This window comes from Penicillium taxi, assembly GCF_028828555.1.
Source record: "Penicillium taxi strain IBT 34144 chromosome Unknown utg000003l_segment0_segment0, whole genome shotgun sequence".
Taxonomy (NCBI): Eukaryota; Fungi; Ascomycota; class Eurotiomycetes; order Eurotiales; family Aspergillaceae; genus Penicillium; species Penicillium taxi.
In genome coordinates, this window is record NW_026643205.1 from 1,448,636 (window position 1) to 1,470,637 (window position 22,002).

At 45.8% G+C, this 22,002-nt stretch overlaps 9 protein-coding genes across 9 annotated transcripts; 7 read left to right on the forward strand and 2 right to left on the reverse strand.

The window, feature by feature from the left end:
• Positions 1-727: 727 nt before the first annotated feature.
• N7495_004007 (class II aminotransferase/8-amino-7-oxononanoate synthase) lies at positions 728-982 on the reverse strand (the record flags this gene model as incomplete). Its single annotated transcript, XM_057206658.1, has 2 exons — positions 728-735; positions 775-982. 2 exons carry the CDS (start codon positions 980-982, stop codon positions 728-730), a joined length of 216 nt encoding a protein of 71 aa, XP_057064338.1.
• Positions 983-3,011: 2,029 nt separating this feature from the next.
• Positions 3,012-3,995, forward strand: N7495_004008 (5'-methylthioadenosine/S-adenosylhomocysteine nucleosidase family protein; the record flags this gene model as incomplete). Its single annotated transcript, XM_057206659.1, has 2 exons — positions 3,012-3,335; positions 3,375-3,995. The coding sequence occupies 2 exons, from the start codon at positions 3,012-3,014 to the stop codon at positions 3,993-3,995; spliced, it is 945 nt and encodes a 314-aa protein (XP_057064339.1).
• Positions 3,996-4,849: 854 nt separating this feature from the next.
• N7495_004009 (ankyrin repeat domain-containing protein) lies at positions 4,850-5,959 on the forward strand (the record flags this gene model as incomplete). The annotated part of the gene is made up of 1 exon (XM_057206660.1): positions 4,850-5,959. One exon carries the CDS (start codon positions 4,850-4,852, stop codon positions 5,957-5,959), a length of 1,110 nt encoding a protein of 369 aa, XP_057064340.1.
• Positions 5,960-5,995: 36 nt separating this feature from the next.
• On the forward strand, positions 5,996-7,586 carry N7495_004010 (uncharacterized protein; the record flags this gene model as incomplete). Its single annotated transcript, XM_057206661.1, has 3 exons — positions 5,996-6,782; positions 6,834-7,378; positions 7,476-7,586. The coding sequence occupies 3 exons, from the start codon at positions 5,996-5,998 to the stop codon at positions 7,584-7,586; spliced, it is 1,443 nt and encodes a 480-aa protein (XP_057064341.1).
• Positions 7,587-8,287: 701 nt separating this feature from the next.
• On the reverse strand, positions 8,288-9,331 carry N7495_004011 (putative pyrimidine 5'-nucleotidase; the record flags this gene model as incomplete). Its single annotated transcript, XM_057206662.1, has 4 exons — positions 8,288-8,451; positions 8,511-8,936; positions 8,989-9,024; positions 9,106-9,331. The coding sequence occupies 4 exons, from the start codon at positions 9,329-9,331 to the stop codon at positions 8,288-8,290; spliced, it is 852 nt and encodes a 283-aa protein (XP_057064342.1).
• A 575-nt stretch (positions 9,332-9,906) lies between these two features.
• Positions 9,907-12,165, forward strand: N7495_004012 (uncharacterized protein; the record flags this gene model as incomplete). The annotated part of the gene is made up of 1 exon (XM_057206663.1): positions 9,907-12,165. One exon carries the CDS (start codon positions 9,907-9,909, stop codon positions 12,163-12,165), a length of 2,259 nt encoding a protein of 752 aa, XP_057064343.1.
• A 926-nt stretch (positions 12,166-13,091) lies between these two features.
• Positions 13,092-14,119, forward strand: N7495_004013 (Short-chain dehydrogenase/reductase SDR; the record flags this gene model as incomplete). The annotated part of the gene is made up of 5 exons (XM_057206664.1): positions 13,092-13,133; positions 13,184-13,333; positions 13,387-13,493; positions 13,550-13,863; positions 13,926-14,119. 5 exons carry the CDS (start codon positions 13,092-13,094, stop codon positions 14,117-14,119), a joined length of 807 nt encoding a protein of 268 aa, XP_057064344.1.
• A 784-nt stretch (positions 14,120-14,903) lies between these two features.
• On the forward strand, positions 14,904-16,352 carry N7495_004014 (aspartate aminotransferase; the record flags this gene model as incomplete). Its single annotated transcript, XM_057206665.1, has 3 exons — positions 14,904-14,912; positions 15,069-15,562; positions 15,614-16,352. The coding sequence occupies 3 exons, from the start codon at positions 14,904-14,906 to the stop codon at positions 16,350-16,352; spliced, it is 1,242 nt and encodes a 413-aa protein (XP_057064345.1).
• A 1,694-nt stretch (positions 16,353-18,046) lies between these two features.
• On the forward strand, positions 18,047-21,326 carry N7495_004015 (KH domain protein; the record flags this gene model as incomplete). The annotated part of the gene is made up of 5 exons (XM_057206666.1): positions 18,047-18,565; positions 18,657-18,938; positions 18,998-19,459; positions 19,516-19,840; positions 19,900-21,326. The coding sequence occupies 5 exons, from the start codon at positions 18,047-18,049 to the stop codon at positions 21,324-21,326; spliced, it is 3,015 nt and encodes a 1,004-aa protein (XP_057064346.1).
• Positions 21,327-22,002: the final 676 nt, after the last annotated feature.

Sequence of the window (22,002 nt, forward strand, 5' to 3'; positions counted from 1 at the left end):
CTATATGGAAAAGTACCTAGTGAAATGGGGAACGGTCTAGGCAGCATGGTCGGAATGTGCATTCCACTTCCTTCGCATAGACGACATTCCCGTTCATAGTCGAGCCTATAGTCGTAACTGCTTGAATGAGCCAATCTATATTGATACCCTCTGATATAGCTATAACGGGCTCGGCACCACGCTCCTCCCTCTTCAGCATCAGCTCGGCCTATTCAATAATCAACCTAATCAAGCGCTCAGCCTGCTGAAACGTATTACCTATATGGAAGATAACGCGCGTTCTTCCCTATACCTTTAGAACAACTGCATAGTCGATAGGCCAGACGCAAAAGTCGGCAAAATGACAATAAGCGGGGAGAATATGGGTGAGGAACCATCGCTGTTTCTAGTCTTTGGCCAGCAGAAAGAATAGAAAGAATCCCGGCTCCCTCAGAATAGATGTAATTTAGGTGCGTAAGAATGTTTTTGAAGAAATATCTCACGAGGGGTTGGATATAGTTTTGCCGCTATAGATGGGTATGTCAGTACCAAGGCTTATCCTGATTTTCAGCAATTTTAAAGAAGTAATAAGTTGCCATCAGACCTAAGCTGGATTTAAGGAGGGCGTAGCCTCTTTGAATGGTGGCCAAAGCCGGAAATAAGGGAGCCGTCGAAAAGATCAGACAGCGTGCAAAATTAAGGAGTATAACTTTGATCGTTTGATCACATAGGACAACCGCTATTCATTTTAGCTAACTAAGGTGATATTAAATAAAAATAAAGAAAAAAACTCACCTCTATAAGATCCTAGTGCCTTGCTAAAGGGATGCAGCCGGATAGCAAAGCTCTCCTCCAATTCTAATTCATAGATAAGGCCTCTGCTTTGAGGTCCTATTAACCCAGTGCTATACGCTTCATCAATGAAGAACTGAAAGTTTCCGAGGAGAAGGACATCTTTCGCAGCTTTAAGCAGATCTTCCACCGGGGCAACATCTCCGTCCATACTATACACCGATTCAATGGATATAAGAACTATGGATTTTCCAGAAGATACAGATGGCAGAATCCCATGGAAATTAGTAAGAGCCTCGCGAAAAGACTCTATACTGCTATACTATAGGCCGTCGCACGACTGGTCCGCATCCTCTATAGATGCTGTTGTAGACATGTTCATTGGGTTGGGTAAACCCATACCCAACCCAACCCAACCCAACCCACAATGGGCTGGGTATGGGTCAGAAATTTTACCCAAAACCCATATGGGTTGGGTATGGGTTTGAAGTAAAACCCACACCCAGCCCATAAACCCATCTTTTTGCCAAGACTTTTATTTCACGTGATATTTGTCACCTAGTTAGTACTAGATTGAGGCAAAAATTAGGCACTAAGGCACTAATTACCCTAATTTAGTTTAGGTTGAGGCGAAAGTCAGGCATTAAGGCATCAAAAATACCCATATGGGACCCATACCCAACCCATACCCACGTGGGTTGGGTTGGGTATGGGTATGGGTTTACCTTACCCCTGATGGGTTGGGTATGGGTATGAATTTTGACCCATACCCAACCCATGCACATGTCTATGCTGTTGTGCACGAGTTGATCAAAGACAATGACGTCTCTAGGCTAAGGGATAACCGAGAAAATGGCAATGTTAGCGTCAAATCCGCTATCAAAGAAAAGACCAGTCTTGACGCGGTGGAACTCTACAATCTCTTGTTCCAGTTCCTCGGCATACACATAGTTTCCGTCCATGAGGCGCGAGCCACTGCTCCCTAGAACAAAGTTTGGTTTCTTTGCCAGCTCTTCCATAAGGCCATTCGAAGCAGACCAAATCTATATCACATATATCAAGAAGCTGCTTTTCAGTCACATAGTTTAGAGAAGGTTATTGTCGGAACATGGATATTGCAATCATGCAATACCATAAACCCGGAACGGAACAAACAGACCCCCGAGTCACGGGGGAACAACTATATTAGAACTCAAGTAGCTACATGAATGGAATACATTTCACACCACTTTGCACAACGTATATACTAAGAATCTAGGACGAACCATACCCTTTTCCAGTATAGATAGTGCAACGTGTGAATCCTTTCCTTTCAACGTAGTTGATCGACAAACCCTTAACTATTCTTTCACTAATTTACATAGAGAATATAAGGACCTGTGAAAATGACGACGAAAATGACAGCTTCTCGAGCCAGGGACGGCCGCCTTTCCACCCGTAATTTTAGACGGCCCTCGACCACCGTTATTCTGCACCCACTAAACGCCATTGTTCATTTTTCTAGCTGATATTTGTGCTAGGCCTCGGCAAATTGTTCCCTTCATTTCAACTAACGACCAAACCGCGCCGAAAATGGCTCCCCTTTATAGCAGCCAGACCCGGGTCGCGGGGTCCCCGCGACCCCGCGACCCTCCGAGCTTTTCTACCATATTGACTAATGAAAACGCCGGAACAAGATTATTTTCTCATTTAATGAGACGAGTCATAAAAAGCTCGTGGGGCGCTAAAAAAAACTCATGGGGTGATGGGAATTAGAAGTAATCAGAAGTAATATGTAGGAATTAGTCTAATATAGCGAAACTCCATCACTAATTATAGTTAGAGTACTCCGTAAATAGTTTAGTTGACCTCTTAAATTTCCTATAAACTTATATTATCTTAGGCCCTAAAAAGCTATTTAGATATAATATCTAGTATACGGAGTAACAAGATGGTGTTTTCTTCGTGAAGTGGGGGCCAAATCAAGCGCCCCCCTCCCACCAATGACATTTTTTATCTTGCCGCTGCTACGCTTCGTGTTCATGAGGTGGCTGAGCATTCCAATAGTGACGGTTTTTTTCTTTCTTTCTCTCTCTCTCTCTCTCTCATACAATTTTTTGTCTATTTTCTTCAAACGTTCTCTCAAATTTTCCTGTTTAAGAAAGAGCCTTACACTATCAGTGTATCGTGTCGTATCGTCGAGCCAAGCTCTAACGCAGCAATAAGGCATTTTTTCGACGCCTTTTGCTCGAGCAGCAGGCATGTCTGACCCTGCGAACTACACCGTAGGCTGGATATGTGCCTTGCCTGTGGAATATGTTGCCGCTCAAGAATTCCTCGATGAAGAGCATGAAAACCCCAATTTTGTGTCGCCAAATGACACCAACGACTATACATTAGGCAAGATGGACGAGCATAACATCGTCATCGCCGTCTTGCCTGATGGTGAATATGGCACAGCTTCTGCGGCTAATGTAGCAACTAACATGCTGAACACCTTCCACAACGTCAGGATAGGCCTCATGGTCGGCATCGGTGGCGGCGTACCAAGCGAAAAGCACGATGTTCGTCTAGGCGACGTTGTGGTCAGTGCACCTCGTGGTGCTTAAGGTGGTGTCTTCCAGTACGACTTTGGTAAGTCGATACAAGGCCAAGAATTTCAGCATACACGATTTTTAAACCAACCACCCACTATTTTGCGGACTGCTATGACCGGAATTCAAACACAATACGAGAGGAAGGGACACCGGCTCGAAGAAGCTATCAACAGTATTCTTGACAGTAACGGAAGACTACGCAAGAAGTACCAACGTCCAGAATCAATCACGGATAAGCTCTTCCAGCCTACTGCCATTCATGAAACAGATTGCGGTGCTGCATCGTGTGCAAATAATACTACAAATTTAGTCTTGCGACGTGGGCGCTCTATAAATGAGGATAACCCTGCAATTCATTACGGCATGATTGCTTCTGCCAACCAGTTAATGAAGGATGCTTTAATAAGAGATAAACTAGCTGCTGAAAAAGACGTTCTCTGTTTCGAAATGGAAGCGGCCGGGCTGATGAACACGTTCCCATGTCTAGTTATCCGGGGTATCTGTGACTACTCGGACTCGCATAAGAGCAAACAGTGGCAAGGATATGCAGCGATGACGGCAGCTGCATACGCCAAAGACCTTCTACATAGAATACCTCTTAATAGGGTTGAGGCCGAGGAGAAGATTAGTGTTGTTTTATCTGGTTAGTCTAGATCAATCTCATGATCGCCACGTTAATAAATTATAACCCGCTGATTAATATAGATATTTTGGAAAGTACCAATGAGAATTCAGATCGAGCGTATAAGCAGAGAGAGCGACACCAAAATGAGCAGAAAATAAGAGCTTTAACAGAGCAGCAACAACGGTGTCACCAAACTTTCAAGACATCTAACTACGAGGAGCAGAAGAACATCAATCCACGCCGAGCGGAAGGAACTTGTCAATGGGCGTTACAGAGCCGTGAATATGTCCGTTGGCAGGAAAGCTGCTCTAATGATCTACTCTGGGTATCCGCCGACCCAGGTTGCGGGAAATCTGTACTAGCTAAATCAATTGTCGATGACCACTTACTAGCTTCGAGTCCAGCAGTGACAATATGTTACTTTTTCTTTAAAGACAATCAGGAGCAAAACCGTCTTGACCAAGCTCTATGTTCTATACTACATCAGATTTTTGACCAGCAGCCTCATTTACTGACTTATGCCATGCACTCATGGGAAAAGAATGGGGAAATGCTTCGACAGGAGGTCGATGAGCTTTGGCGGGTTTTTCTAGCGGCAACGTCAGCTAATGTAACACAAAAAACGATATGCATATTTGATGCGCTTGATGAGTGCCGAGAGGTTGATCAAAATCAGTTGGTTGAGAAGCTCCAGTTCTTTTACCGCCAGAACTTTTCATCGACACAGGATGCCTGTTTGAAATTCCTGGTCACTAGCCGTCCCTATGACTATATTCAAAAACACTTTCGACCGATTACAGACTCTTTCCCATATCTAAACTTAAAGGGAGAGGAATAGAATGATCAAATCCGGAAGGAAATAGATTTGGTCGTGAAGATGCGAGTGAAGGACCTAGCTGAAACAGCACCATTATCATGGGAGATACAACAGCGCCTTGAGAACCAGCTTCTAAATATGGAGCATCGTACTTATCTTTGGCTATATTTAGCCATGGAAGACATTCGATCTACATTTGAGAATAGCCTTTGGCCTGCTGAAGAATCAATTCAAATGATACCTCCTTCGGTGAATGAGGCATACAAAAAGATTCTTAGCCGGGTACCTTCAAACCAGAAAGGTACCGTGAGAAAAGTCTTACAGATCATTGTGGGAGCACGACGGCCTTTAACAACAGCGGAACTGGCAATGGCGCTTGGTTTGGCTCTCTCCCCACAGTCACATGCGGCAGCACATGCTGGAATAGATCTATTACAACTAGAGAAGAAGCTCCGTCGTTTATGTGGTCTTTTTGTTTTCATTAATAACTCCAAGATCTACCTTATCCACCAGACAGCGAGGGAATTCCTTATCCAACAGGCAAGTTCGAACGATCTCAGATTTGCATACGCATGCGGCCTAAGCGATACCGAGAACCTAATGGCTCTTATCTGCGTACAATACCTATTAATAATGGACTTGGAAGAGCGAGAAACGGAGCTGCATGCGTCCCAGAGCTTTTTGGAATATTCAGCAGTGTATTGGGCCGATCATGTACGAAACATGACTTTCCTTTCAGACCAGGATATGACTGATCGGCTAAATCGATTATATGATACAAGTGAAAAGCTATTTGGGCTATGGTTTCCAATCTTTTGGAGGGAAAGAGAGCGATCATATGATCATATTCCTATACTGACTCCACTACAGCTGGCGGCATATAATGGTCATGAGCAGCAAGTTAGCGCATTAATTGCTACAGACAACTGGGATGTCAATACACCAGATGATACCGAGATATACCCGATCATATGGGCTTCACTGAATGGGCATGATAAAACCGTTCAGATACTTCTAGAGCAAGGAGCCGATATCAACGCTACGAGTGGACCTTACAGAGATGCCCTTCAGGCTGCTTGTGATGCTGGACACGACAAGATCGCACAGATGCTGCTAGAGCGAGGAGCCGATGTCAACGCCCAGGGTGGAGATTACGGAAATGCTCTTTAGGCTGCTTATTACAAAGGACACGACAAGATCGCACAGATGCTGCTAGAGCGAGGAGCCGATGTCAACGCCCAGGATGGATATTACGGACATGCCCTTCAAGCTGCTTGTTCTAAAGGACACGACAAGATCGCACAGATGCTGCTAGAGCAAGGAGCCGATGTCAACTCCCAGGGTGGATTCCACGGAAATGCCCTTCAGGCTGCTTGTTATAAAGGACACGACAGGATCGCACAGATGCTGCTAGAGCGAGGAGCCGATGTCAACTCCCAGGGTGGAGAATACGGAAATGCCCTTCAGGCTGCTTGTTTCGAAGGACACGACAGGATCGCACAGATGCTGCTAGAGCGAGGAGCCGATGTCAACGCCCAGGGTGGATTCTACGAAAATGCCCAGGCTCAGGCGCAAGCCCAGAATGTCGCGCCGCAAGGACAGCATGTTCAACGAACTCAGTCAAGCAACCCACAGTCTTTGAACCAGCTGCTGCCACAAATCCAAGCCAAAGTTAGCGCCCTCAACTTCTACCTCCTACCAAATGTCACCCACGAACAACTCCAGACATGGATTCCCGAGGCCCGGTTGCGATATGGAATTGCGCTCCAGAAACAGGAATTTGGTAGAGTTTGGCTGGCCAAGTTGCGTCAGCAATATGCAGCACGCACGGCGCAAGGCAATATTACTTCGGAGGAGGTGCCAGAGTTCAAAAACCGCCTGTTATCTGCTGAGCTGCTGTATCAGGAGGGTAGTGACTTCTTGGCCAAGTTCAAGGAACAGCAGGAAGGGTTCAAAATGCAGGCATCAGGATTGAATGGCCCAATAGCCATGAGTTAACCAGCAGCTGCCCAGTCGCAGCCTGTTCTCGCAGCCGCAACTCCAGTCCAAACACCGAGCAATCAAACACCCAACGCGGGACAATCCCAGGCTCCAGCTCCTCATACCATAAACTCAGCTGTGAATGCAGCACGTCAGAATTCTGTTATGTGGCCTTCTGTTTCTCAGGTAGGACAGCCACCTTCGGGCTCTCCGGTGGGCACAACTCCTGCCTCGACCACGCAGCCACTCACACAACGCTCACAAGCTCCTTCCCAACCGGGAGCATCAGGCGCTCAAGTCACTTTCAGTCAAACTCCCAACTTGGAACGTGCGACACCTACATCAACTGGACCTGCACAGATCAACCAAGGCCCTCCTCGTCCTTTATCTGCGTCGGCAGCTCTGCATCAATCAGCACAAAGTTACAGTAACCCAAATACTTCCCAACAACCACAGCAGCAAAACATGAATCAGGCAGTCAATAATCAACAGGCGCGGCCCCAGGGTTACCTGGGAAATCGCACTACTGACACTTCTGCGCGCAACAATAACATGGCCATTCCTAAAACTCTCAACGTTCCAACTCCTGAACCTGTCTCCATGCCAGCTGTTTGTTCGTCCTACTCTTTCTGGTGGTCCCAATCACGCTTCGATGGGAATTTCTTCCCAACCGGCTATCCAGAAACACCCTGGCTACGTCCTTGAGGGCGAAGGCCAGCACGTCCTCAGCAAGAAGATGCTGGATATCCTCGTCCGCCAGGTCACCGGTGGCGGCGAGAACGAAATGTTGACACCCGATGCTGAAGAGGTTAGTTAGAGCTTTCTTCTTCCCTCTCTTTAACTTTCTAATTTTTCCCGGTCACAGTTCATGCTCTAGATGGCTGATGATTTCGTTGACGACCTCGTCGTCCATGCCGCCTGGCCAAGCTTCGCCCATCGACCACTGTCGGGATACTCAGGTCGTGAGTATCTACAATAGCTTGCTATTGGACTTCAGCTTACGCCGCAAGTGGTCTACTTTTGCGTGTAGTACGTGCGGTAGTTGTAAGTTGTAAGAAGTGGTTGATTATCATGAAACTGCTGCTATGGATATGGTACCTGGAAGTCACATGATAAGCATGTGGTGTCAAATGGCCAGTCCTATTTTAGTCTAGTGTTCTTTATTAGTCAGCTTCCGCTCTTTACTGCAGTAAGATTCACTACTGCGAATACACACATATTTGAGATTGTGAAGTCTTCTGATTGGTTCATATAATCCCACTTCCTCGCCCAAGTTGACATGCTGAGACTACCACGTGATCCTGGTACTGGTTTCCTTTTTACCGTATGATTTGATAGAACTCCATTGATTATCATTAATTTGAGATCCTTTGAACGCACAATCAAGCCCTGCAGATCTATATGTGATGCGCCAAAAATGCCGAAGTTTTCCAAGGTTCTAGCCTGGGACATCTCTAAAACACTGTACGCAAAAGATTATATAGCTGATCATAAAAAAAAACGATTCAAACGATGGTTTTATTCCTGCTTGAAAACGGATGGGAAATGGACCGGTAGCTCATGAAGACTCGAGACGGAGTAGCTTGAAGCTGGCTTGCTTGGAATTGGGAAGCCTGTTTCGACAAAGTGTACTGATTTCCAGCCTCGGGCTTCTGCGTGTACACAGTTGAGGTACGAGTCATCTGAATGAACTGTGAGCATGAAGCCAAGCATTTGAAATATTGACGGGGTATCAACTTACCAACGAAATAGCATGATTCTGAACTGGGAGCATCGGCCTCTCTCTCTGCCTTTGCGTACATATCCTGACTCGGTTTGCAAACCAACGGCAGCTCGCCATAGTCACAGAACGTGATGCCTTCAAACAGATCCTCGATGCCTAGAAGCTTCACCACTTTTTTCCCATGGGTCACATAGGCATTAGTGAGCAGCCATGGCTTAACCTTGGTGGTATCCAGGCGCTCTAGCAACTGACGCAGTTTGGGATCTGGCTTTAAGATATTTTCAAGGGGCAAAGCATCATCGACCTCTTCATTGAATTCAAGAGGGTCGATTTTGTGGTGGCGAGTGAGGCCCTCAATGGCGAGGCCATACTCTTGGTAGTATTTCTGATGGAGCATATGCGCATCTTCCACAGAAAGGTTGAGATGTTTAACGAAGAAGACATCTACAAAAATGAGTCAATGGCAAGACTCGGTGCAGAAAATATGTTCACTCACTGATCAACTTTTGCATCTCATCATGAATGTTGCAAGCTATAGACACCAGTTAATATTGTTATCTAGCTCGATCAGGAATGGTAGAGGAAGTCGCACCTTTGGAATAAAGCTACAAACTCCGATCATAGGTTAGCCAGATTTCACGGTATATATGTTCAAAAATACGTACACAATTGTCAATGTCAAAAAAGAACACAGGCCGTGAATCGCTACGTTGAGCGTTGAGGGTTGTCCCCATGGTGGAAAACCGAGAGATTTTGGTTAAGAAAGAGGGAGAAATAGGAGAAGTGCGAGAAGGAATTGAAGTAAATCTAAAAGGAAGGAAAGCAAACGAGCGATACATGGAGAATCAGGTCCGAAGAGTTAACTTCAACCAATGAATCGAGGTAATGGCACCCATGGGCCTAGAGTAAGTTATCACGAACTAACATTAACCCGATCCGAACCCCTCATTTTTGGATGCGGAGAGTCTTTTTATATCATCAATTATAGGTCTCAACCTTGGAATTGAATGTCATTAATCTTAAACTTGATTTTTATTCCGTTTATATAGTATAAAACCTAAAATCTTGCGTTTTATTCATACGGACTTCAATAGATGAAGTTCATAACTACCAACTGCTGCTATATTACTAAGCAGCACTGGACTTCGGCACCGGATTAATTACGGAATTGTTTAATTGGGCTTAGCGTAAGTACTCGTCACCTTTTTGTGGACTCGTCTCCAAATATTTGACCACTTGTTACATCTTGGGACTTGATGATTCTTACATTCACTCAACGCCAACTCAATACAATCTAGGCTCCTCTCAATTGAGAAGACTGAAGAAGAAAGCAAGAACAAGAAAGCAAGAACAAGAAAGCAAGAACAAGAAAGCAAGAAAAAGAAAGAAAAAAAAAACAAGAAAGTTCTTGACCATGACTACAGCTCATGGAACCCCAACTCACCTTAGAACAGGACCATCGGGAGCTGGGTCGGTAATAACAAAGGCAGAAGTGCAAGAGTATGAGAGAATTCTGAAAATAAACGATCAAATCTTCTCAGGTTTACATGCACGTCTGAAAGTTCCAGCGCAGTCTGTACGCAAGCCAGGTACTCGAATTGGCCAGTCTCTACAAAAAGGGAGCACGCTCTCCCCTGCCCCTGCCATTGTCACACATTCCACATCTTCTACCAATATACCTCCCAATCCTACTTTAGGACTTGATCCCATCTTTCTGACCAAATCTGATGATCTGGTCAGGGCAGAGATTCAAATAAAACGACAGAGAGTGGAGAAAGCTCTGGATCAGAAGATGAAGGAATATGAGGCACAGTACATACAGATTGATGTTGATGAGGTGCTGAGTAAGGCCATGCAGGTTGTGAAGCCTCTGTCGCCTAGTCCTACGTCTGATCCCTATTCAGTTGATGACAACTCACTCTACTCCAGTCGAGCACCTGACTCGACTCCTCCCAACCAGTACAAAAAACCCCCTCCGGCTGCCCCAACGCATCCTGTGGCGTCTATTTCACGTTCGGATGGGCAATATTCAGTTGAGTTGCAGAGACTTGAATCTCTGAACCGAACTGGATCTGATCAGGAAATGCAAGATGCTTACCGAGTTGCTGACCCACGCATCCCTTCTTCTCAGAAGCAGCTGCGCCCCGACCAAGTGGAAGCTGCTAATGTTGAGTCAGACGAGCCAGATTACTCTCCTTACTCTCCGCACTCTCCACCCCATCAAGATTACTCTCCACCCCCAGTAGCACCGCTGTTTGATAATAGACTCTTTGGACAGAAGGCAGCAGCCCTCGAGATTGGTGGATCGGACCGAAACTCACATGTGCAGGGACCCGCTCCTAGAAACAACGTGCAAGTAGTGAGAAATCATATCACTTCACCAGCAGCCCCCCAGCCGTCTCGCGTCTCGCCATTGGCTTACTCGAAATTTCCCACCGGTACACAGCTTCAGGGACAGCGATTCCAGCGTGCTGAGAATGGAGGACCATATATCGACTCTACTAGCCCCAACGGAGCAGTCCCACAGATAACATCACAAAAGCGAAAATGGGTTCAGGTTGTAGAGGATGGCACTCGTCATGTCTCTAACATTGCGCAGAATACCGATTCCTCCGATACATACATCAAAGTCGAGCGTGTTTCCCCTCCACCGTTCCCCGACGATAGAGTGCGACAGCGCGAACGTCGACCAATGTACATTGACATCGCATCTCCACAATACGAAACTGTTATCGAGAGACATGAACCTCCAGTTCGTGCGCCAATCTTCAAGGCTGACCAGCATCGCGAGATCCCTTACCAGAATCGTCCCCCACGGACAATGTCTCGTTTAAGCGTCCAGCACCCTGTGCTCGAGGATTCCCATCTTGTTGACGTGTCTAGAATGCAATACGCTGCATCAGAATATCCCCGGGGATACATTGAGAGCGATCCCCGCCATGCACGAGCTGCATCATATGCGGTTGTTGAAAGGCGTCTTCCAGAGCAACCCAGATACTACGAAGAAGCCTCGTCCCAGTACGGTCCTCGATATGTCACTGTAGATGATATGCTACCGCCTACACGTGGTCAGTCGTATCATGAAGAACTTCCTCCAAGAGCCGTGTCGGGACCTCAACGCCGCATCGTTGTCGATGAGCATGGAACTCAGTACGAAATGGTCCCAGTACAAAGTCAGCAGCATACTATGCTTCCACCCCCTCGTCCCATCTCCCGAGCACCAGCTCCAACACGTGATTTCTATGATGATCGAGTTTCTACCCGTACTGCTAGTGTTCGCGCACCATCGGTCGTCCAGGAGCCTTACATTGAACGCCGATATGCACAGGAGATGGCTCCACCGCACCCAGTCTACAGACATGTTACAGCAGACTATCCTCGCCCAGTTGCTTTTGGCAGACGGGTCTTTTCCGCCCCTTACGACGCAAGCGCCGAATATCTTACCCAGCACCGCCCCACATTCACAGGAGAGCATGCAATTCCTCAGGAAAGAGTTATCCGAACAGCTAGTGTTCGGCCTCAATCGGCTCAGTATGATGAACCGCATGAATTTGTCCAGCGCGTAGGAAGCGTACGCCCGCTTGGCCCCAATCATGAGGGCAATGTGTACATGGAAGAAAGACAGGGCGAGTACATTGAGCAGCCATACATGGTCCGTGAACGCCCATTCTAAACAGTTCGGGATTCAAGACCAGTGCAGTACACACATTACTTCCAACACATTCAGTATTACTGATTATTCACAAAATTTAATCCATTTCTGCGATTGACGTTTAAGCGTGGGTGTCCACCAATCAGCGCATCAGGCTTGACATGACTTTTTATCATCTTATCATTGTATCATTGATACAACATCAAACGGGAGTTTATTTTCCAAGGCTACATGTACAACATTTCATTTCATCAATAGCCACTTGATACAGACCATAAATTTAATGCCATTGAGATAGCATCAGCTTTTAGTGCTCTGAGCTGCTCAGAACCTCAAATGAAAACATTAGTAAGATCCAATAATTTTTGAAGTAAGATCTAGGCAGTGCTTAGTTACAGATTCCAAGGTTAACTAGTTATCTTTCTAATATCCACCTACTTAGGAAGTCAGGGCCCTAAATAAATACCTATTGCAGTGAGGAGCCCTATGCAGCAGTACATAGTGAACCAGGAAGGCGGTCTGCGGCGGCACTAGAGTCCCGTTTCACTATGTAGCCTCAACACTTTGGAAGAAGACTCGGAATCTGTCAAACTATGTGGTTATTTGCACTTGTTTGTAATATTTACCAAATTTCTTTGTTTTAGTCATAGTGGGGGTTTCATCTTTCAATCAAAATCATCTAATATCATTATGTCCAGTTCCTTCTAAAAGTCGACAGTGGGACAGCCTTCCATCGTTCTTATTGGTTCGCAATTAGTTGCCCTTCATTACTAAATCACCATTATTCATCTCGCTCATCATCGTCAGCATCCTTGGAAGTGTGTAATTATAAGTTATAAATACCTCTAGTTCAATCACTCATTAACTTCCCTGGATTATATTCTGCTTGACTAAGTTTCCAAAATATTACTTTCACTCTTTCATACTGATATTACTTGATTGGGACCATGTCTTCCTATCTTGTTACTGGCGCCAGCCGTGGCCTCGGAGTCAGTGACTATATACATTAATTTTTATGTATAATTACTGACATAAATAGTTTGAGTTTGTCCGGTACCTTTCCCAAGACCCAAACAACACAGTCATAGGACTCGTCCGGAACAAAGCTGCAGCTGACGCAAAGGCTAAGTCCAAGGGAGTTAACGTCCACATGGTGGAAGCTCAATACACCGATCTGTCATCATTGAAGGTATGAGAAATTTCACCCCATCACTAGAGAATGTTGCGCTGATTTCTCTTAAGAAAGCTGCGGACGTCGTCAAAGATATCACCGGAGGAAGCCTGGACTATCTGATAAACAATGCCGGTATCGTTTCTCATATAAGCGAATTCAAAACCTTAGGTGACTTGTAAGAAATTTGATTTCACCTGACCTCATTATCGAATACTGATACCTAATGAACAGTGATGATGACTTCGACACTCTGGAAAAGGACATCTTGGAATCACTGAATGTCAACCTCCTCGGTTTTATCAAGACAGTGCAAGCTTTCCTCCCCCTTATACGTGAGGGCAAAAGCAAAAAGGTCATCGCGATTTCCACCGGTATGGCAGATATTGATCTCATCAACGCCTCCCAAGTCGCCTTTGCTAGCCCCTACTCTATCAGTAAGGGTGCGGCCAATGTTGCCATTGCCAAGTACAACGCCCTTTACAACCAGGAAGACATTCTTTTCCTCGCTATCAGCCCTGGATATGTGTCGACCGAGCGAAATCAAGGTACTTTGGAATTCGTCTTCGGAGTGTTATGAACAATACTAAATAGTGTCCGATTTTGATAGAAACGAACCCAGATGACGCCGAAAAGGTTCAAGCGCTTGTTAGCAAGTTTGCTGAGTATGCACCGCACTTCACTCGCCCTCTGACTCCTGAGGAGTCAGTCTCTGCGGTTCTTTCCGTCATCAACAAAGCTTCGGTATCGAACGGAGATGGTGGTGCGTTTATCTCTCACCTAGGAACCAAGCAGTGGCTTTGAGAGACTTGTGGATGTGAGAGGTCTCATTATAACTCTCACTTTTCATTTCTTGGCCTTGATATCATGTTACATAGCATGTATTATCATTACAGAGCCTCGCCTAATTAGGGGTTAGAGCTGTAAATAGCAGAGCGTCGAAAATGACAGCTTCATTCTTCTTTCTTAGTTCAATTACCAACGTCTCAAGCTCAAAGGAAAGTCACTAGCTAAGCAGCAAAAATGAAGATGGTAGGTTCATCAGGCCATTTCTTGGCTCAAAACAGAAGCTCTACCTGATGCAAATCGTCTGCCGTTAAGGTGAATTGATGTTATCAGGCCTTTCGTAAAACCACTATGGTGATGATTAAACACTTAGGCAATTTGCACTATTACTATAGTACTTTCCTTGAAGTCATGTATTTTCGACTACCTAGGTAGTACTAGGATAAAATTGAAACCTTCTTAGTTCCTAACATAGAAGCGATTTTTAGTTATTTCCTTCAATTACTCTTTTGTCTACCTAGAGTGAAAAAAAAAAAAGATTTATAAGCTTCAAACTTGAATTGATTCTAAGAAAAAAGCCAAGGAAACAGGTTCCAGGAATTACTCAGCAGGCCTTGGTAGAGTTACCTTTACTCGGGTCAGTGCCTAGGTTTAATACTCATGCATCATAGGGCTTACTACTGGGCATGACTCACTGCTTCAATTAGAAGGGCGGATCAACCTTGGAGTCAAAATTGGAATATCTATTTGATGAATCCCCAAATTTTTTATTTCCTATTCTTCACTCTATATTCCCTTTACCATGGTTCAGGTAAAATCGTTTGTTCTTGATAACTGGGGTAATGCAATCCTTCTTGACCCCGCAATTCTTACTGACATTTGCTATAGTTCGCCAGTTCAAAGTAAATCAATCCTCTTCAACTTCATGTCACATTACTAACATTGGAACAATTCCCCTAATTTCTAGCCTTCTGCCAGTTCAACTCTTCATGGTAGATTTCCAAGCACATTCCTTATCTTTTCATCAAACTCATACTTCGAGATAGATACATGCGTGGATCCGCTATGCCTGAATGATCTCTCTCAACTGGGTGCATCAGACTCATCTGTCACCGCTCTGAATGTATCAGCTCCTTTGATATACGGCCCAAGTTCAGGAAATGCAGCGCTTCACAAGAATATCCGCTCCCTCTACGCGGACGATGTGAACAAGATGGAGGAATTATCTCTCCAAGTCACTCAGGGAACCATTTCAGCCAATTTCTTGGTTCTCGATACTCTTGTCGGGCCGGGAGATCATGTCATCTGTCAGTATCCCACATACCAGCAACTATTTGATGTACCTCGTAGAGCTGGTGCGGAGGTTTCGCTCTGGCGAACTCGCGCTGAGAACGGATGGATCCCCGATGTGACGGAGTTGACATCTCTAGCTAAGGAGAACACGAAGCTAGTCATTATCAAGTGAGTAATATCTTGTCTTTCAATTCTATATCCCTAACTTGAGTCCAAAAGTACTCCCAACAACCCAACCGGAGCATCAATCCCTCGGGCTACTCTGGAGCACATTGTCTCTTTTGCAGCCCAGCGAAACATCATTCTGCTTAGCGATGAGGTATTTCGACCACTTTTCCACGATTCCTCTGCGGAAGTCCCACCGTCAATCCTCTCATTTGCTGGTCAGTACAAGAACATTATTGCAACAAGCAGTGTCTCCAAGGCATATTCCTTGCCAGGTGTGAGACTTGGCTGGGTAATCTCGCCAAACCCAGAACTCATCCACCAGCTTGCAATGGCCAGTGACTTTACGACTATTTCAGTATCGCAGGTCGACCAGAGTATAGCAACCTATGCCCTGGAAGCGCCCATCCGCGCGAAGATCCTCAAGCGATCGCTAGCGATATGCCATCATAATCTCAATTTGTTGGATGCCTTTATCCAGTTGCATGGCGACAGACTACGCTGGGTTAAGCCCACTGGTGCTGCAGCCGCATTTGTATGTGTTGTTGATCGGGACGGTGTACCAGTAGATGAAGCCGCTTACTGCGAGAGCCTAGTTGCGCAGACAGGATTGCTCATTGTGCCTGGTGGCAAGACATTTGGCACAGAGTCCGATGCCGATTTCAAAGGATATCTCAGAGTAGGGTTTGTTTGTTCGTCTGAGAAATTTGAAAAGGCGCTCAAGATCTGGGATGAGTCGTTCAAACAGTTGGCGTCGAAGGTAGTGAACTCACTAGATAAACTCGAATATTAGTCAGACTCTGATCACGTTAATTTCATTATTCATCATTATTTTTGGCCACGGGTCTTTGTCTATGTAAGGCATCCCGAGTGTCCCTTACACAGCCCCCGACATCGATCACTATTAATAGACTCATCAATTAATGCATTTGCCGACAAGAAAAACGGAACCTCGAACTTGAGCGGTAAACAAAAGTACGATGATGATCGGCGTGTACTTTATATCCGTACAAATCGGAAGGTCTCCCCAAATGAAGCTGTTGGCCAACCTTCCAATACTGTTCACCGTTGACACACGTCAACTGTTATTAAATTGGTAATATAAATAACTATCTAGTTGAGAGTGATGACCATCTGAAAATTAAAATTAAAAATAAAGAAAATAAAGAAAATAAAGAAAAAAAAGTGGTCGATAGACAACAAGTGGAAACTACTTCTACTTAATATGCAACCCTGGAGATCCCCAGCTTTTGGTCAACTTTACGTCGCCACCGGCTGTCCACGGACCAGAAGATGGTTCATCCATTCGGAACACATCTTGTTTCATTAAGTGGTACTCTGTATTTTTTTTTTTTTGACTGCTTGATCTCACACATAAAGTTGAAGAACTTGGTCGAAAGAAACACATTGTTGCCATGAGTGTTGGAAATATGTGGATTCAAGTTCAAGTTCCCTAGGCATTAATGGTATGGGACTCTATCCACATGCCTGATGGCTGATGCATATGAGGGGCCCACACATCACGTAGACTTTCTGAGACTCTAGGTAGGCCGCGACCTATAAGAGTGTGGAGGGGTCTGTGTACGTCGTGGGAAATGCGGAAGGACTCGGATCCATTACCCCTTCTGTAGGTGTTTTAGGACTGAAGAAGTGAACATTTGAATTGAACCCGCCGAGATTGGGGATATTGTAGTCGGTGTACTAAGGTATTAGCCAACAACTTAAAACCGAGATGCGTTGAAAGGAAGCAGCTCCAGGCTCCAGGAGTCTAGATAATGGATGATATCACGTGATATTTCGCTTGAATTCAACCGGAAATCAGGAACTCGAAATAGCATTAGGAATCAAATGAGATATTTGAATCCATTCAATCCATTTATTTCATTTAGATAAGCTAAAAGGGTGTCGAGATAATTGAAATGAATTGGATGAGTAGTAATACTGATCTGATTACTCACATTAAAGGAAGCATTCCACTGAGGCGGTGCAGGATGCTTTTTCCTTTGTCTCAGTAGAAGAAGATCAGGTATTGGGACATATCTATATACTATGGAAGTACCTGGTAATGATCCGAGTCTGTTCTTTTCAGCTTCCAAGTTCTATGGTCTATATAATATAAGATGTGGCTTAACCGACGATACTTCTGCATATGGACTAACGAGAGTCCAGACCCATCTGAAGGGAAATAGAGAAATGAAAAACACTAGCAATTAGACTCCCTCTTATTCTACATCTATCTTATTCTCTTTTATATCTAATACAGACTACATTTTGACTACATTTTGACTGACTCTTTTGGTTGGTCCGTTCCCTTCATCGATCGATCTTCGTTCCCACCATTCCCGAAACGCCCACACAGGCCATTCCTATCCCTGTCACGACCTTTCCATCCAACTCTTCTTCCCCTTTCCCTCTTCCCCTCACATTTTATTGCTGAGGTAGGAGAGAGAGAGAGAGAGAAAGAGAGAGAGAGCCGATCACTCGGTCATGCACAAGATATCCAACTTTACGGGCCAGGCCCGTCATGGTTGGGAACGAATGACTCCAACCTTCGGGATGTCTAGGCCTCACACCGACATGGCCTTTCGTCGACCAAATGGTGCTCCCCCGATGACACCTCCCTCCAGTATCGATCCTACCGTCAACCTTGCCTTTAACGTTCCATTCTCCTCAACTTTGGCCGGTCCCGACGTTGACGATGTCATCCATGCCAGCCCCGCCGCCCTACAACGTTGGACCTTTCCAGAAGGCACATTAGAGGGAACCCCAGTCCATCAGTTACCAGTACACACCAACAACGTCGAAGGTTTGCGAAGGCTATGTCGCCAGATTACCGAAACGAGTGGAGGACGTATCGAAGCCACAGTAACTTCCTTGGAACCAAAGGCCGTGCCATCGCCACAAAGACGCCCAAACGGCTTGGTGACAAATGTGTGTGTCACAGGTGATGGAGAGACTGTGCGCAAGATGCGATCCAAAATATTGAATGAGACACCGATAATGCTGGTATGTGGATGAATTTTTCTCTTCCCTCTTTTCCCCCGCCGGTGGCCTCGAGAAACATCTCTCACTAACCATTTTGATTTCTGCTTCATAGCAATGTGCCACCGTCGATGTCGATATGCATTTAATCATGGATGGATCGCCAAAGGGGATTCGCGCGAGCGTTCTCGAACACATGGACACGTTGGCTGCCTACACCGGTACTGACATCTTCCTGCTAACGCCTAAACTCCACGATGCAGACAGCGCCGTGGTTTCTTCCTATGGCTATGCATCGGACAATGGCTTGGAGCAACGCTTCCGAGTCGCTATTTATGGCGACATGGAAAGCTCTGAACACGCCAAGACCCGGGTCCTGATCATGATCGATCAAATTGTGCGTTTCTTCTGTGTGCGGTATGACGACCTTGGATCATTTTGCTAACAGAATTATAGCTTAAACGCCACGTCGATGCCATCAAACTCGAGTTGACCATGCACACTTTGGTCTGTGGTCGCACGCGCAAAAACATCAAGCTCATCGAAGCAGCTACCGGCACCGCTATTTACTTCCCCCCTCCTTTCCCTCGAATTTTTGGCTATACCCCACCTGGCGCAAATCGACGAAGTGAAGACGAAGTCTACATAACCGGCGAAACACCTGAGCAGATTGCTCGCGCCAAGCAGAAGCTTCGGGAGTTAGTATTGGGTGTCAAGATCTACGTCAAGGATGTCATGGTGAACGCAAGCAAGATCGATAACATTCTGCTTGATCGCTTAGATAAGGTCCGCAAGGTCATGGAGATGAACGGCTCCTACGTTCTTTTCCCGCAGCTGGGTAGCCAACGTGCTATGGTCAGGATTCAAGGCACTGAGGTTCTTCATGTTGAGCGGACTGTTCGGGAAATTATGGCTTTGGTATGATTCCATTATTCTACAACTGAAAGAGGTGTTTGAGCTAATATTTTCAAAAGGCCGGTCAATTCTACAGTGCTTCGTGGTGGATAATCATGCCTGACCCCGCCCAGGGTGGCCTTCGATCTCCTTCGGCAGCTGACGTTCGTTCCATGCTCTCCGATATCTGCACCAATTCGGAAGCAGAGGTCAGCTTTGACAATCTGACCTTCACAATCAACGGCTCCGACGATGCCGTCAAGGCCGCCATGACTGTTGTCAACCAAATTCCGTTCGTGACCCGAAGTCAATACCAGATGCGCGTCAAGATCGAGCTTGCCAACGAGCACAAGGAGTTCGTGAGTGGAAAGAAGAACGGAAAGATCAACAAGATCATGGGCCAAAGTAAGTTTTTTTTTTTTTGGTTTTCTTCTGATCTATCTTTGGCACTAACACACAAGCAGGCAATGTTCAAATCATCTTCGACGGCTTTAACGAGTACAACTTTTATATCGATGTGTGCGGGAACCAATACGAGTCTACGAAGAATGGCCTTGACTTGGTGGAGCAGGAGATGCCTGCATCTATCTCATTCCACGTTCCAGACCAATATCACAAGCGGATCATTGGAATCGGTGGACAGCACATCCAACGCATCATGAAGAAATACTCTGTCTTCGTCAAGTTCTCCAACGCAATGGATCGTGGTGGCATGGGCAAGGAAGATGATGATATAAAGGTGGATAATGTCATCTGTCGCACACCCGCTCGCAACGCTCAGAGCTTGGATCTTGTGAAGCAGGAGATTATGGACATGGTCGAGAAAGTCGACGCCGAGTATGTCTCGGAGAGAGTCGTCATCAACCGACTGTACCACCGCGAACTGTTGGCTCGTATCACGGAGATCGACGAACTTGAGAAAAAATGGAATTGCAAGATCGAATTTCCCAGCACAGAGCTTGCTAGTGACGTTGTGGCCATATCCGGCCCCGAGTACCAAGTTCCCCAAGCCGTTGACGCTCTGCTGGGCATGGTGCCGGAAAGTCATGAGCTTCACTTCCAGAGCTCTGCCGAGCTGCGGGGATACTTCAAATCTCCAGACTTCCTCACGGATGTTCGAACCAAACTCAAGGAGCAGTACGAGGTTGACATCAACGTTGACACTAGCGCTGATCTTCCAGGCCAAGAGGATGAATTATCTTCTTCGCCTGAACCCGCTCCTGAGGATCTCGTGGTGCTTGGCTACACTCGAAACAATGCCGGTGGGCTGAAGGATGCTATCGACTTCTTGATTTCTCGTTTGGTTGCCCATGGGTTGGATGCAAACACCGTCAAGGGTGCGATCCCTCGCCCTAAGTCGGACTCGTTCGAGGAATCCCTGCCCTTCTTTGACTCCAAGTTGTTGCAGCATGCTCCAGCACCGTTATTGACTGATTCTCCCACCCGACCAAGCTTCGTCGATGAGACCAGCGATCGTGGCTCGATCTTCGAGAGACTTCGCAAGCCCGGTAGTATCTCATCTTTCTCCTCGTTCATTGGTCGCAAGAACCACTCGGCTTCCCCAGCATCTTTCTTCAAGCATGCGTCCAGCAATGCCTCCAAAGCATCGCTGGTTTCTATGGAATCCCGAGACAGTGGCTACCGTAACCCATGGAACGACTCCGGCGTCAACCTCCCCGAGGATGACATGCCTGTTCTAGGGAGCTCGCATAGCCACAAGAGCAGCAGCAGCATCGGCTGGCCTGCCCGTTTTGATGCCAAGTTTCCCTTCGGCACGGCGCCTGGTGACATGACTCCCAAGCACGACCCCCGTGCCTCTTTTGATAGTGGTCGCCCTAGCACTTCAAATTCTACTTCTGGATACCCGGCCCCAATCGGGCCACCGCGTTAAACCCAAAATATCCATTTACAGCAGTATACCCTTAGTTGTGATTGATTTGTTTTCTATTTTTGTCTTTTGTTTAAGCGTGTCTCGGTTAACTGTTTTTTTGGTCTCTGATTTCACTTGATTGATACCACGGAAAGCAAGCAATGAAGGCGTCAGAAAAGAAAAACAAGATATCCAAGATCCGCGTGAGATAGAGCGGATTTGTTTTGTGTTTTATTTTTCTTGTGCCATTACTGTTTTAGTGCCGATTCGGAAATTTCCTCTTTTTGATATTGGTCCTTTATCTCCGAGTTGATTTTTGCTCTTTTGATATCCCAATGAGATTTTGATCTTCAGATGCATTTCTACCAATAAGTTTTACATATGTACCAAGTCCACGCATTTCCTATATGAGACTAGTAGTAAGTAGTAGAGTTGTATACCATTGTTCAATGAAGAACTTCCGTTGGAAGGTCGGTAGTAGCTACCCAGGTACATCACATTTCAATTGCCTTTTTATGCTCTAGGTACTTGTGTAACTTCATTTTCTTATTTAAAAATTCACATGCTGGTCCCAATTTTCTTTTCCATCCATGTCAAGATCTAAACATACTGGCAAGGGAGCTTTCGGCACGGCTTATATACATTCGAGTCCCTAGTACTGTTTACACGACTGTCACTGTCAGGTGTGTGAATTTGT